The 16,352-nt window shown below is 34.1% G+C and overlaps 4 protein-coding genes across 5 annotated transcripts; 1 reads left to right on the top strand and 3 right to left on the bottom strand.

Moving 5' to 3' along the window:
* Window positions 1-247: 247 nt before the first annotated feature.
* LOC100785896 (uncharacterized) lies at window positions 248-4,657 on the top strand. Of its 2 annotated transcripts, XM_003531336.5 has the most exons (4): window positions 248-695; window positions 1,227-1,267; window positions 1,745-1,987; window positions 4,477-4,657. In XM_003531336.5, the coding sequence occupies exons 1-4, from the start codon at window positions 678-680 to the stop codon at window positions 4,514-4,516; spliced, it is 342 nt and encodes a 113-aa protein (XP_003531384.1). In that variant the 5' UTR covers window positions 248-677; the 3' UTR covers window positions 4,517-4,657. The 2 variants fall into 2 exon arrangements, with proteins under 2 accessions (XP_003531384.1, XP_003531383.1); XM_003531335.5 differs by lacking the exon at window positions 1,227-1,267.
* A 1,964-nt stretch (window positions 4,658-6,621) lies between these two features.
* On the bottom strand, window positions 6,622-8,130 carry LOC100500022 (uncharacterized). The gene is made up of 4 exons (NM_001248795.2): window positions 7,828-8,130; window positions 7,498-7,604; window positions 6,916-7,094; window positions 6,622-6,821 (listed from the first exon to the last, which is right to left on the bottom strand). The coding sequence occupies exons 1-4, from the start codon at window positions 8,079-8,081 to the stop codon at window positions 6,666-6,668; spliced, it is 696 nt and encodes a 231-aa protein (NP_001235724.1). The 5' UTR covers window positions 8,082-8,130; the 3' UTR covers window positions 6,622-6,665.
* Window positions 8,131-9,650: 1,520 nt separating this feature from the next.
* LOC100785356 (60S ribosomal protein L6-1) lies at window positions 9,651-11,591 on the bottom strand. The gene is made up of 4 exons (XM_003531334.4): window positions 11,277-11,591; window positions 10,724-10,830; window positions 10,029-10,210; window positions 9,651-9,931 (listed from the first exon to the last, which is right to left on the bottom strand). Exons 1-4 carry the CDS (start codon window positions 11,528-11,530, stop codon window positions 9,776-9,778), a joined length of 699 nt encoding a protein of 232 aa, XP_003531382.1. The 5' UTR covers window positions 11,531-11,591; the 3' UTR covers window positions 9,651-9,775.
* A 503-nt stretch (window positions 11,592-12,094) lies between these two features.
* Window positions 12,095-15,441, bottom strand: LOC100798248 (pentatricopeptide repeat-containing protein At4g39530). Its single transcript, XM_003532802.4, has one exon. The coding sequence runs from the start codon at window positions 15,207-15,209 to the stop codon at window positions 12,657-12,659; it is 2,553 nt and encodes an 850-aa protein (XP_003532850.2). The 5' UTR covers window positions 15,210-15,441; the 3' UTR covers window positions 12,095-12,656.
* Window positions 15,442-16,352: the final 911 nt, after the last annotated feature.

Below are 16,352 nucleotides of genomic sequence, written 5' to 3'. Positions count from 1 at the left end.
GAGATTACTGTTTTAATGGTATTTGGTTGCTTATCAACTAAGGGTATGTTTGTTTTTCCTTACCTTTGCTGTGACAAGCATTTCAAAGAGAAATGTAACAATGTAATACAAAATGAATACAAAAAACAGATCTTAATTCATTAATGAAATTATTTTTGTTCTCACCAACATTTTTTCAAACATGCAGTAAGGGGTCATTTTCCATTTTTCTTTTAGGGTAGACCGTGTCACGGGTATGATAAGGGGGAAATGAGGTGTATCCGCACGCCAAGTCAGACACTGCAGCTTGCACAAAGGAACCACCTATTGAAGAAGAAAAAGCCTCAAGGGAAAGATAAGTGTAAAAGTCGTGTGTGCTGGCTGGGTAAGCATAGCGTGTCCAAGAGTGTCATTTTCGTAAATGAACTCACAAATCAATACAAAAGTCTTGATTAAAAAAAAAAAAAAGTTGGAGCCAGTGCATCTTTCTGTTGTAAGTATTATATAGACACACACATCCAATGAGATTGAATCACACTGTGCAATAAGTTTGGTATTTCACATCATCTCGAACGAACGGGGGACCTCTCTTCTTTCGGATTCGCCAAGCTGTTGTTTGTGATTGTTTCAGTTCATTATTAAACTCTCGCTCTATAAATACACTTCCAAACCTCTTTCGAGATCTGAAAAACACTCCCATGGACCGTCGTAAAGAGGTTAGTTTCTCCCTCATTAATCTTCTTCAGATTCTGTGATTGCTTCATAAAATAAGTAATCGCTGTATTGTTTGCGTTAATGTGAAATTAGCTAGATCACAAATCTGGAGATTAAATTGCATGCTACTTGTTGAAGCACATGAACCAGAAACAGAGAGAGCAGAGTCTTCTTCTCTTTTAATTGTGAAACCGATATCTTATATATATATATTTATATTGTTAAACGGTTGTTTGAAAACTTGGTGTTAGCTAGGTAGTAGCTTGGAGATATGATTTAAGCAGATTAACTACCGGTTAACATAGTTTAAAGGACGAAAATCTTACATGCTATTATTTACCTGCTTTTGGTTCTATTCTCTTTGTTAAAGGTGAAACGTACTCTAATCTTAATTAATCTGAGAAGACTACAAAATCATCTAAAGAATTGCATGTTTTATCCGCCTTCAAAATCCATAATCTGTTTCTCGTTTGATTTAATATTTAATTTTGGTCATTAAGTAATACCAGCTGTTATTCAACGTGCATCTGCAGAGATTGTTGTATTTCTTCAATCGGTTAAAACGGAGACACGGGTAACATGATTATTCATGCGCTCCCCTTTCCAGCTCGCCTTAATTATGATTGTTAAATTTAATTTTGTTTTACTATTACATTTTCTTGTTTTATGTAAACTTTTTAAAAGGATGGGGATTCTCTACGATTTGTTTTTAACCTCGAAGGAACCTGGATTGCTTTGAAACGTTGATGACAGTGTTACAGTCGTACAAATAATCATAACTCCTTAATTTCTAAAGCAAAGAAATAGTCAAATTCGTCCCTAGATTCGTTCCTTTTCCGCGTTTCCTTTATAGTTGGTAAAATTTTACTGTGCAGTCTAAGACAGGTGATAAGTAATACTAATAATATCCCCTCTCTTTTAAATCTTTCAATTACATTTTGTTTTGTATACTACATTGTAATTAATATTAAGTTCATTATATATTAAGAACCCTTAATTACTGTGATTAGCTGACTAAGTTTTAAAATGTAAATCTTATCCACATACATAGAAAAATGCTCCATGGTTATCGGTGCCGCAATTTGGGGACTGGGATCAGAAGGGCCAAGTGCCGGACTACTCACTTGATTTCTCAAAGATCCGGGAAACTAGGAAGCAGAACAAGACAAATATTTCCAGGGCAAGCCTTGGCAATGAAGAAGAATTCATGGATTCAACAACCTCCAGCAGCGTCAACACTGCCCACAGCAGTGAGCACCCTCAACCCCACTACCATCAAACCCACTCTCCAACTGTAAGATTCTTGTCTACACAAGCTGCTTAGCTGTTCTTTATTTTTGGGCAGCTCTTGAACACTATTACTGTTGATCGTGATTCACACAAAAATTGTAGTTATAGTTATGTATGTAACATGCAAATTTCCATCAGTATGATATGATATTTTAAAAAGAATAAACAAAAAAGTTTCCAGAATATTTATAATTGAAGTGGAAGATGTGGTGGGGGATGCATGCGCTATAAAATAAAAAGATGGTACGTTACAAAAACATTCTTATGGTACTTTTTCGTCAAAAATTACTAAGTGCATAGTTATTTATATAAGTTGTTCATCATAATTTTTGTGGATCATACAATTTCATATAGATTTAAGTATTTTAAATAAAAATTCACTTTAATGTTAAGATTGCTAAAGTGAATGCTTAAATTAATTTTATGAATTCTATGATGCTTAAAAATATTATTTATGGTATAATATTGTTAAGTAGCAATTGCTTTATAAGAAGCCGTGTTTAAAGTTAAACAACTCATATTGAGACTGCCATTGAACATGTTTTAAAAAGTTAAAATAAACTCAATCTCTATGTGACTGTAAATGTATGTTTGTGTCTATTTTTATTTTATTTTGAAGTAATTGATTAGACCTAGCTATTTATTAAAGTTTCCCTCCTAACCACATCTATGTCCATGTTATGTCCTAGCTATGTTAGAGAAGAAGAAAAACATAGATATAGTAATCACACATCACAATACCAAAATATGTTTTTTGCAATTAAAAATATATTTGTATAAAAAAATTATAATTTTTAATACCTCAAAGAAAGTCAAGAAAATATGGGGTCTCTAAAAAAGAAAAAAAGTCAAGAAAAGAAGAGAGAGAAGTCTCGTATAAGACAATGAATATGATGGATAAATCCTGTTAAGTGAAATTGGCTATATGAATCAATGATGTTATTAAGCTTGATCAAAAATCAAATTCTGAGAGAGATTATTTTTTTATGAAATCTCTTTAAATAATTTTTTCTTTCTTGTTTTCCCTCCACTCCTTTTCATATTAAAAGCTATGCAATTTACTCTTTTTCATCGGCATTTTCAATATCCTTCTTACAAATGTATAAACTACATTAACCAATTTGTGAATGAATGTTATATCATAAAAAATGCTTTATAGATAATATAACTCAATATAGTTGAAGAAGAGTGTGTTGGTGAACATATATATCTTTGAATAATATTATTCTTACTCATTTTTCCCACATCCCTATTTTACAATTTTTTTTTCTTTTTTACTTTTATCACATTGGTTATCTTATTCTACACTCCTCTATCTCTCTCTCTCACACACACACATTCAGTTGTAAAATGTGTATTATAAAGTTGTCCTATGAACAACATTTTTCTAGCAAGTAGGTATAGACGTATAGTTAATGTATAAAACTATGGGATGAGAGGTCTTTGCTTCTGACTTTAACTCTTTGTCTGTCCTCTCCTTGACCTTGAGCTGTTGAGCATTTACAAATTTCAAACTAGTAACCTGTCTGTCTCCACATAGAAAAAGCCACCCATTAGTTCATATTTGGATTTAAAAAACTCGAGTTGACATAGAGGGTTTTCTTGCCAAAAAAATATCGTTACTCTTCAAGAAATATCATTTAAAACAATGTCTTTTTTTTACTCTTCAAGTTTAATTTCATATATTCTCCTTTCATTTCTAGTATTAGGACTTGGGATGAACCTAACTATACAAATCTTCATCATGATTAAATTACACACTATTAATGAATAAATGAATGGCATATACACAATCTTCCGTCTACCCCGTCACTGAAAAGCTGAGACTCTGGAAAAGATAATGAAGAAAATCAAAATAATATCGGATTATGTTGAACAAGTAAGGGACATAGATCCGTGGTTTTCTACTTTGTTAGCAGCTGTAGCTGTACCATATATTAATGAACACAATATGGAAAGAAAGTAGTGAAGAATAATGTAGTTGAAAAATATGCAAATATTTTCCACCAAAGAAAGAAGAGGATACACTAAATTATACAATATAGAGAATATTATGGTGGGACCCAAATTATTGTTGTGTATCATCTAGATACCTAGGCAACACGCAATTCTAGTTATTGCACATGCGATGGATGTTTGGGGCAATTACATTCTATTCAATAGTATGAGAGCCACGCATAATAAAATATATAGGTTGCTCGCATTTTGTTGGGGATAATGTCCCTTTATGTGGTTATGAGAAGCCTAGCTAGTAGAAAACAGCCCAAATAAAATGTATCAAAAAAATAAAAGAAAAGAAAACAACCCAATGTCTATGGTGGAATTTCAAAAAAGAACTTACTGCATATCAGCTTCATCTCTAGATCCGAAATAGATTGTCCTCAGGTAGTAGTACATTTGTGGTTTCTGATTAATATTGCTCAATTATATCTCGTACATACGTATGGTGCACATCTTTTACATCATTATTTATTTATTTATTTTCCCTGACAGGCAAGGAAGAGCTTCCTCAGCTACTTCAATTGTTGTGTGAAAGCCTAATATTCAAGGGCAAGTGCAATCTTTCTCTTGTTTTCTGAAGATTCTGGATAGGAACAGCTTGCTTGTCTGTTCGTTTGGTGATAAATACTTATTAGCTATTGATCTTAATTTAAAAACAAACCTTTTGTTTTCAGTCCTAATCTACCTTTGGCGATGATTCTCTCTGTTACTTCTTATGGTAGCTAATTTTTTTTTTAATCCAACTATAGGTAAAGATGGTAACCATTTAAACGGCGCTCATTAGTCATAACTAAAAAACCTGTTTGCTAGCTCCAAAACATGGTGAATATTTTCCATTTATCCATTGTGCAGCTAAATAAATACTGTACAAAATAGGTTACTTGTTAATGATTATTCTTCGCCGGTGGTTCCGAAAAACTATAAAAGGGTTTCCACTATATATCAGCTCTACTACGGTCATCGTGGGTGTTGTTAACCTATTACTGAGATTTGGGGTACATTAAATAAATAATTACCAGTGGTCATGCTTTAACTGCAATTCTTGCCAGCCTGCAATGCTCCATTTTTATGATGACAACCAAATAAATATTTTGCGTTGGACGCTTTACAACTTAAACCCAATTTGCAAGAGTGCTTTAATTTCTAAGGACTAAAATTGCTTTAGGCCATTATCCATTATCTAAACCGGGAGTAGGACCACCAACGCACGGCAACTTCCAACCAACCAAATTTTCCTCTTCAGGAAATTCCAACAAGATTTAGCATCAATAAATGTTTTGCAAGTTATCTAACAAACTCTGTCCCATCATACAATTGATATATCTGGAGGCTCCAGCTGACCCTGTTAGTTTTACCACAATCATTCCATCTTATTAGTAATTTCTTTGGGTTTAGTTCCACGTTGCGAAATTTCCAAAACTGACAAACCGCATTTCTTTAATATCATAAAAAAATACCAAAAAAACGTGTTTAAAATATGGCTTTAGTTGTAAAAAAAGAAAAGATATGGCTTTAGTCTCTTGAAGTACCACTTCGGACTTCCTATTATTTTACTTTTTAAGTTTCAACTATTATTTTTTTCATTAATTAATAACTATTATTTCATAGGTCATACTTTATTATTTGAAATTTTCATTTTAAATTTAAATCCAAAAAGAAATCACTCAATAACTTTTAATTAGTTTTTTTTTTGCTGAGTAAAAAAAAATAGATTAAAAGTAATTTTATGTCAAAACTTATTATTAGATTAAAAGTTTCATTCACAAAATTGTAGATTTAACACAATAATTTGAAACCTCATTCATGTACATCAAAATTACTATATATAGTTTTAGAATATATAAAATTTTGAACAATTTAATTATCTGGTTTATTACTTCTAAACCACCAACACACGACCACATACAAAGTTATTCAATTAGAGGTGTTCGCTAGTTTGAATAACTTATGAACCCAATCAGACCCAAATATTTTAGTAAGAATTTTGTTGTTGGAGTCAGACCCAACTCAACCTAACTAAACCCGATGTCCTTTAGTTCGTTTAGCAAGTTCTTCTAAACTCTTAAATCAACGACTCAAAACTCACTGATGTGATGATATTATTTACACCTTTTTATTATTTACTTACCTTTTTTAATTTAATATGATTTACTTTAAAATATAATAAGGTATGATAATACCAATAGAAGAAATGGATGATCTATACATTAAGGTTATGATTTACTCAATAGTATTTCATGCCCTTTTTACTATCAATGATTCTTTTATTTTATGAGCTAAAGACTAATCTCTCCCAATCCGAAAATTCATTTAACAATCTAACCTCTCAACTAAAGATATTCTTCCATACACACTGACTTAAGAATCAAACTCCTAACCACATGCTAAAAGAATATAGTTATCAATACTAGCAGGATCAACCAGGTAGCATCCACTAATGACTATGCACCACTTCATTTGCCATGACAAGATGAAAGCCCCAAACACATCTAAAATTCATACAATCAACAAAATGTGAAAAGGAGCAAAATTGCAGGAAGGAATATCCGAGACACAGTTGGTAACCTTAACAAAATTTTAAGTACTTAATTTGTCTGTTAACAAGTTATAAGAGCGCAGCTATACGGACAAACATCAATAAACAACCAGGATATGAAGAACAAGAGTAACACCCCTTTACTCTAGAAGACTAGCTCATGAGGTTTCACGCCAGCCTTTAGAGAAAACCTGGCACCCAGATAAGTCTTCAAGTCTGGAACACTCTCGATGGCTTTTATCAACGCAGAGTCAACAGTTTTCTGGTCATCTTTCTTCTGCTGGGGCAACACACTCTTTTCCTGCATCAGAAAGAAGAAAAAGACAGAGATCAGCATGCAGAACTAACTACAAATAACAAGAACTTCAACAAAATAAGAAAATAGACAATCCCACCTCCTTCTCTGCCTCAAAGAATTCGCCCTCTCCCTTCTTCTTCTTCTGGGCTTCCTTTGTAAAGTATTTGTCATCAAACTGTTCGACATTAACAGCAGAGACATTTGCTTTGGTTGAAGTGCCAATAACATAGGACTGATTCACACGTCTCAAAGGAACTCCATTAATCTTGAAAGGACCTGAAGTGGCAAGTGACAAACATAAGCCAGACCAGAAATGGACGGAGCACATAGTACATCTCAGAAAAGCAAGAGTCAAGTGCTATTAAAATTTGAGATCAACATGTACCAAAAAACCAATGTCAATCTACATTCTAAACTAAAGCACACCCCCAACATAATCACTAACATTTACACGCACACACATAAAAATACACAAAATGGAAAAGCAACATAACAACAAACAAAATTGTGAGTTGAAACAGAAGTACAGACCTCAAGCAACACTTACAAAGCAATTATCAACAACAACTACAATATAAATTCAATTGATAACAACAATCAAAAACATCACACAATAAACAATATGCTTAGCATGCAAAATCTCAGTAATAAGAAGTATCATATTAATGACAAAACTCACCAGTTACAAGAAGCAACCCAGAAGGAAGCTGCTTCAAAAAGACGACCCTCTTTCCCTTAAATCTACCGGCAAGAAGAATCAACACTGTCCCGGGAGTAATGCTAGCCCTGAACACACACCCAACACAAAATCACACTCCATGAGCTCCATATATAAATAAAACATCATTAAACCAAAGCAATTTTATTAAGAAAAAAAAACTCATTCATTTTATTAATTAGCAATCAGCAATCAGCAATTAGCGATAACCTACATTTCCAGATCCCCAATTTATTTACTAGCATCACCATAAAATAAGTCAAAACAAATAAGAATGAAGTGAAAATGAACCTGAGCTTCGCGGGTTTGGGTTTGTGCTTGTTGACAAGGGGTTTCTTGACATCGTCAGCAGGGTAAAATTTGGGTGGTTTTTCAGCGGGAGTTTCAGGTTTGGGTTTAGGGCCGTGGCGAGGTAAAACGCCACCGTTTTTGGCCTTGATAGCCCAAATGCCCCTCTTGTGGTACATTTGAGACCTCGAGTACTTTCCGATTCCCCTTATCAATTCGGGGTTTCTGCTAACCTTACGTGTTATCTTCGGCGCCATTATTGCTTCTTCCTGCTGCACTACAAACCCTAATTCTCGTTTAATGCGCAAATGAAAATCAGACATATAGATACCTGTTCTGTATAAAATCTAACGGGCCTTGACCTGACTCAAAGGATCCATGCTCCAAGCCCAGACTAATGTGTCCATAATTTTTTTTAGTATACCAGTCTTCATTTTACTAATTAAAATTTAATTTGTATAAATTGACACGTGCCATCAAACTATTTAAATGATTTTATTTTCTATAAGTAATAAGTAAGTTATTTTTTTTCTTTTGTTTGTTAGATGTGAGAGTTAGTTTTATTGTGCATTATTTCCTATTAGAACAGGATTGAATCTTGTACCTATGAATGAAAAACTGTTTTTTTTCCTCTTTGGCTCACATAAATATTCAGCAGAATATATGAGTATTATAAATTTCTAATATGATATTTAATTTTTATCCGGAGGCCTCCTCAGAGATGATCCTGACCAATGACATCTTGGTTTCAAAGGTTCTGGCGGTTTTATCACAAATGTAAATGCTGAGTTTCATGCACGGTCTTCAAATAGCTTGGGACGCTGGTTTTCGTCAACTAATACTTATATGTGACTCAGATTCTCTTATTGTTTTGCAATTGTTGGACGTGAACGGCACTGCATACCACCCTTATTCGAAGGACCAGCAACTTCAAAGCTCGTAAATAGAACCTCTCCTTTCAACATTTTTATCGCCAAGGCAACTAATTTGCTGAGCTTGGATCATTATCTCATCGAACCTTACATCTTATGTTATCCTTTATTTCTCACGAAAAAAATTATACAATCATTCAATCATAGTTCATTATATAATAATTTTTTTCACTTTTAAAATAATCATTTTAAAATAATTCAAATAATAATTTATAATATAATTGAATGATACATAGGCATTAAACTTTAAAAATAATATATTATTCTTTACCTTTGAAAGTGTAAATTTCATCCAAATTTAAGAAGGAAAAGTTTTCATTTTTTTTAATACTATTATTAGTGTATATTAATTGCGTGGTGACCTGAAGCATGTCCTGACACAGCCACTACCCTAAACTTTTCTCTAAAAAAATCCGTATTAAATTTATTATGAAAAAGTAATACTTCACGTTTATCAGCTTTTCAAAAAGAACTTCAAAAAATAAAGGATTATTTTTTCAAATTTAGTCTAAACAAGAATATAATTAAACATGATTATAATATGACTTATATTGAGGTGTTTAAAATTTTCCAAAAGCTAAATTACTGCTGCAAGTCAATTTTCTCTAAAAAAAAACAAGTGAACAGAAAATTATAACTTCAGAAGCCAAGGGCAACAAAACATGTAGCTATTGTATATTAAAAAGCCAAAAAAAATACTCGGGAAGATTCATCCTAGTCATTGTCGATTCTTCTAATATCTATATCTTAAAATTTTATGAATGTATTATGGAAAGATTTCCTTGACCACATGTACATCTGTTTCCAATTTTTTTCATTTGGCGTGCTAAAGGTCCACACAATATCTAAAATTCACACAATCAACAAAATGTAAAGAGCACGCGTCACAATCGATTGCCTAACAAAATTTTAGGTTCTTCATTTGTCTGTTAACAAGAATGTTATAAGAGTGCAACTATAAGGATCAACACCAATAAACAAACAGGTTATCAAAAACAAGAGTAACACCCTTCTTTCCTCTAGAAGACTAGCTCATGAGGTTTCACGCCAGCCTTTAGAGAAAACCTGGCACCCAAATAAGACTTCAAGTCTGGCACACTCTCAATGGCTTTTAACAATGCAGCATCCACTGTTTTCTGGTCATCTTTCTTCTGCTGGGGTAACACGCTCTTTTCCTGCATCATTGGAAAAAAGAATGCAGAGATCAGCACGCAGAAGCAAGTAAGAATAACAGGTAGAACATCAACAAAATCAAAAAACTGATAATCCCACCTCCTTCTCTGCCTCAAAGAACTCCCCTTCTCCCTTCTTCTTCTTCCTCTGGGCTTCCTTCGCAAAGTATTTGTCATCAAAGTTGTTGACATTAACAGCAGAGACATCTACTTTGGTTGATGTGCCAATAACATAGGCCTGATTCACACGTCTCAAAGGAACTCCATTAACCTTGAAAGGACCTGAAATGGCACGTGAGAGACATAAGACGGACCAGAAATGGGTGGAGAACAGAGTACATCCCAAATTCAAATTTGTGATCCATAGGTATTAGGTACTAAAAAACCAATGCCAATGTACATTCTAGAGCACACCCACCAAGATAACCACTAGTCACTAGCATTTCCACCCACATACCCGGAAAACTACACTAGATGGGAAATAAAGGGATAAATTGGTTTTATTTCCTGTTTTCAAAAGTTTAAACATCTTATTATTGTTTTCTATTTTCACTGTTTCCTATTAAGGTTAAATCAGATAATGAAATCCCTAGTATAATAAGAGACAACATTGCGAGATGAAACACTAGTATACACCCAAGCAATAATAGAGAAGCAACATTTTACATACAAGAGAAATAATTGATTATTACTCATCAGGATAAAATAAAAAATTCAATTTATTAATACAATGACAAATGAACAAAATGCTTAGCATGCACAATCTCAGCAATAATGTTTAACAACAAAACTCACCTGTTACAAGAAGCAACCCAGAAGGTAGCTGCTTCAAAAACACTACCCTCTTTCCCTTAAATCTACCAGCAAGAAGAATCAACACTGTTCCGGGGGTAATGCTAGCCCTGAAACACAAACAAAACAGAATCACATGCCATAAGTTCCACATAAAAATAAAACATAACCAAACCAGAAAAATTTTATTGAAAAAAATACTCAAATACATTCCATCATTTACCAATAACCTAGACTAACATAAAATAAATTGATATAATTAAAACTAAAAGTTAGAACTGCTGATTCTACTTAGTTACGTGTTAGTGAATTGGTTAGTTTCCAAACCATTTTACTAAGTTAATTAGTGCATATAAAACCGAGTAGCTTCTATTGTTATAAATTTAACCTGAGCTTTGTATCAGCATATTATATTATTCAATCATTCTATGACATGTCTTTCTAACATCTCAAACTCCAAATCAAATCAATTACACAAACTAAACTAAAATCAAATAAAAACACAAATTTTAGAATCCATTACACATAACAAGTGAGAATGAGATTGATAATGCACCTGAGCTTAGCTGGTTTGGGTTTGTGCTTGTTGACAAGGGGTTTCTTGACATCATCAGCGGGGTAAAATTTGGGTGGTTTTTCAGTGGGAGTTTCAGGTTTGGGTTTGGGGTCGTGGCGAGGTAAAACGCCACCGTTTTTGGCCTTGATAGCCCAAATGCCCCTCTTGTGGTACATCTGCGACCTCGAGTACTTTCCGATTCCCCTTATCAATTCGGGGTTTCTGCTGACCTTGCGTGTTATCTTCGGCGCCATTGCTGCTTCTTCCTGCTACGACAAAAACCCTAATTTTGGTTCGATGCGCAAATGAAATCATAGAGGTGCCTCAATTTGTATAAACCTTATCTAACGGGCCTTGACCCGACTCGAAGATCCATGTCCCAGGCCCACGTATTGTTTTGTCATTAACATAATATGAAAAAATATTAAAATACATAAACACAAAATTGATAAAAAATTAATAAAAATAAATTCTATGTAATTACTTTTATGTATTTTTTTTAAAGAAATTACTTTAATGTCTTATTCTCAATTTTGTGACTTTTTTTTTAATGTAACCATGGTATTGGTAAGAAATTATCCTAGTAAAAGAAGTAATAAATCTTTGTAAATTTTAAAATATACCAATTGTAAATTATTAAATATACATAGAATCTTTGCTTAGTATTTCCATTAAGCGGTTAATTTGAAAGTAATTTATTTAAAAAAATGCTTTGAATTAACTCTTATTTAAGATACGGGTAAATATTTTTAATAATGTTAAAGCACGCCAATCCAGATTGAAAAGAAATTCTTTTGGAGAGGATGGATGGTGTCAGTGTCACCGTTTATATTGTTTTCTTCAACAAAAAACTGCCCTATCCTTGGAACTTCGTAGTAACCAGAAATACAAATTTTTACATGCACAAAGTCGTCGGTACTATTAGATGAATCTATAGACTATAGTTGCAAGGTCACATTTGCATCTATGTACCAGTTAACACATAATCAACAATTTTTGTCAAAAAAAAATTACATAATCAACAATTCTGCCTATTAGTTGTGTCTTTGTCCACCTAAACTCAAGCTTAGCGTTGCCTTCCTTTACATGTCACCCACAAGAGAACATCTCCATCTCTTTGGTATGTGTTGTAGAAGTTCGTTGTCATGGTTCAATCCCATGGAAAAACCACTGCACAGTCTCATCCTTTATCCACAGAGAAGTGAGCTTGACTTGAACTTAATTGGATCACAAAATTAACATTGTTAAAAAAATGTCTTCAGGATGAAAAAAGCTTGAAGCCCAATATTGCCTAACGAAATAGCAAGCAATGTACTGACTTTTACTTGATGAGCAATTTAAAGGCTTGGCTAGTTGTAATTTATCACAGTTTGAATTATATCAATCATCAAGAAAAAATGTGGCAGCGTTAGGCACATAACCAAACCCTTTGATCTGTAGAATCAAATTGTCTAAAACTAGAGATATAAGTGTAGAGTCACGATGGGCTGTGTCTCTGGCAATAAATCTGTGAACTTCATTATTCACTTCAATCCAGCTCCAACCTGGTTCCTTCACTACCCTGCTCATGTCCATTTTCTCCCTCACCATTCTAACACTTGCCCACATACCTTTTGATGCAAAAATATTTGAAAGTAATATATATGATCCACTATCTGCTGGATCACACGAAATTGCCATCTCAGCAGCATATGTACCCAATTCTACATGACCTGAGACTCTACATGCACTGAGCAAGCTCCTCCACACTACTGCTGCTGGTTTTATTGGCATCTTCTTAACAAATTCCTTAGCTTCATATATTTTACCAGCACGGCCCAAGAGGGAAACCATGCATGCATAATGATCAATCCCTGGTTCAATTCCAAACTTGGACATCGATTCAAAGTGATGAAATCCAAGGTCTAGAAGTCCAGCATGGCTACATGCTGATAGTAAACCTACAAAGGTGACATAATTTGGCTTCACTCCCTCCATAATCATGCGTTCAAACACCTCAAGAGCTTTGGCTGCGTCTCCATGCTGGGCATATGTTGAAATCATGGAATTCCAACAAGCAATGTCTCTTTGGTTTGTGGAACTGAATGCCTTGTGAGACTCTTCGATGCTTCCACACTTGGCGTACATATCCACTAGGGAATTTGTGACAAAGGGGTCATCATCAAGACCCATCTTTATCACCTGGTTGTGAAACTGCTGACCATGTCGCAGACTTGCTATGTTACTTGCTGCTGCGATTACAGCAGCAAAAGTGAATTCGTTGGGTTTTAGCCTTGACATTTGAAGATCTTTGTAAAGTTTGAGAGACTCCTCATTTTCCAGTTGTTGGCTGTAACCAGAAAACATCGCATTCCATACTACAATGTCTCTGTCATATATCTCCTCAAAAACTAGTCTTGCATCCCCAACACATGAGCATTTTGAATAAACATCTATTAGAGCACTTCCAGCAAAACTGTCTAAAGAAACCCCAAATTTAATAATCAGGCAGTGGATTTGGCTGCTTAGTTCCAGAAGAAATAATGATGAAGATAGCCCAAGAAGGCTTACAAATGTTAATAGAGTTGGTGGCGATAAACTTAGCCGCATTTCACGAAAAAGATCCAATGCTTCAACCAGCTTGTCTTGTCTTGAGTATCCTTCTATCATTGCATTATAGGATACTACATTTATAGCAGCCACAAGGTCAAAGACTTTTCTTGCATTAGTCAAGGAATCACATTTGGCATACATGTCAATCAAACCATTTTTTACAAAATCATCATTGTCAATATTGACCTTGATAGCATAAGCGTGCACTTGTCTTCCCTTTTGTAGGGCCTGCAGTGAACCACATGAATTGAGAACACTAGTGCAACCAAATGCATCAGGCTTCCAACCCTTTCTAACCATTTCAACAAACAGATCCATGGCATCCCCGTGGAATGAATTTTGCATGCAACCAGCAATCATTGTGGTCCACGAAACAACATCTTTATCCACCAGCCGATTGAATAACTTCCGACCTGTCTTCACTTTGTGACATTTCAAATAAAAATCTATAATTCCATTGACCACTGAAACATCCATGTCAAAGCCCCTCCTTAACACATATCCATGAATTTGCTTCCCCCCTTCAAGAAACTCAAGCATCGAGCACGCACTCAAAACACTAGAAATCACATATCTGTCTGGATAGACATCACCCTCTCTCATTTGGTTGAACAACTTCAAGGATACTTCACTTCTTCCAAGTTTTGCATACCCTGCTATAATTGCAGTCCATGTGACAGTGGTTTTAACTTTTAGGCCATCAAAAATCAACCTTGCTTCATCAACATACCCACGCTTGGCATAAAAGTCAATCAAAGACGTACCCACATATACATCCTGAACAAACCCACCCTTAACAACAAAACCATGCAGCTGCAGAGCTTGACTGAGATTACCCAATTGTGTACAAGCTCTAACAACACTGGCTAAAATGTATTCATTTGGTTTCTCACTGCAACTTCGCATGAACCGGCAGAACAACAACAGTGCTTCCACACTGTAACCATGTTGAGTGTACATAGAAACCATGGAGGACCAAGTAACTAGGTTCCTATGAGGCATAGTATCGAACAGCTTCTGTGCATCACTTTGAAGGTTCATTTTTGAGTATGCGTGCAAGAGAGTGTTAACAAGGAAGACATCATGTTGGTGAAAACCCAACACCACAATGTGGGCATGGATTTTCTTATAGTAATGAGAAGTGAGAATGTTTGGGGATGGCAATTGCAATAACTTGCCCAATTCACGACCAATTTTCCTTTGTATAAGGATTGGAGAATCATGTGGTTGAAGAAAAGGAGGTAACAGAGTGGAGAAGTGCAAAGTTTGGCTCACATTGTCTTTGTTGAGGAATTTGAAGTGGGATATTCCTAGTAGTAGTCGATGCTGGCTTCGCATCATAGATAGAAGCGAAGTGGATGCATGCTCTAATTTTAGTTTTAGCTTAATGATGCCAAAATCAATATGAACATTTTATCTACTTCGGATTTATGAGAACGTTAATCTTCAAAATTCAGGTAAGTGTTGTACACAGAACTAAAGGCTTAAATATGCTTTTTAATCCATTATTTTTTACTAAAAATTGTTTTAGTTTTTTATCTTTTAAAAGTTTTATTTTTTTATTATTTATATCTTTTTTAACCTTTTAATTAATGTTGAATAAATATTCAATAATTAAAAACAGAGTAGATCCTGGTCATAAAAAAAGAGTATTTTCAGGTCAGTAATTAAGTGCATTTTATTTGTACATGCGTTTAAAATGCATTTCTAAGGAACTAATACCTACTCAAATTCATAAATCCTGAAGATTTTATTTTTCTTTTCAAAATTGTACCAATGTGTCATTGGTTATAGGTTGTGTCCAACAATGATGCATTAAGTATGTGTCTACCAAATTTTCCCTTTCAAAATAATGCTTATATAATAATTTTGTAAGCAAGAGCACTAAGGCCTAGGGGTATTCCGTATTCAAAAGTGTATTACGTACCTACAAATTCTTGTCAGTCGAGCTATTACACATGTTGATAATAATAATGTTAATCATATTTAGGATATGTTTGATTTAGAGGATGAAAAAAATTGAATTAAAATAAAACGTAAAAGATATGAATCCAAAAAAATACAACATTTATCTCCAACTTTATTTCTCTCATCTCTGCCAAATACACAATTATTTCTTTGAGAGAAAAAAAAAATTAAGAATAACGAAACTCAAATAATTTGGTGATTCTTAATAAATCTCAATTTTATTTTATCTATAAAAAAACGAGAAAAAGTATTGGTGCGAATGCGATCTCCCTAACCCTAATAGAGCATGTTAGTGACGTTAGCAGCGGGCAAGCTCGCCTGCCGGCACCTTCAAAACCGTGGCCTCCGATCTTCAAAATCAAAGCCAATTTCCACCATCTGTTTAAGGCTTTCCACCAGCCATTCTTTTACAGTAATAGATCGTAAAGAAAAATGGTAGAACAGCTTTCTGTGGGTTTGGGGAAAGTGGGAAAAGAGTAATACATATATTGTAATTTTAATAGTAAAAATTAAAAT

The sequence above is a fragment of the Glycine max genome, chromosome 8, assembly GCF_000004515.6.
Source record: "Glycine max cultivar Williams 82 chromosome 8, Glycine_max_v4.0, whole genome shotgun sequence".
Lineage (NCBI taxonomy): Eukaryota > Viridiplantae > Streptophyta > Magnoliopsida > Fabales > Fabaceae > Glycine > Glycine max.
This window is presented reverse-complemented; position numbering and strand designations above follow the sequence as displayed.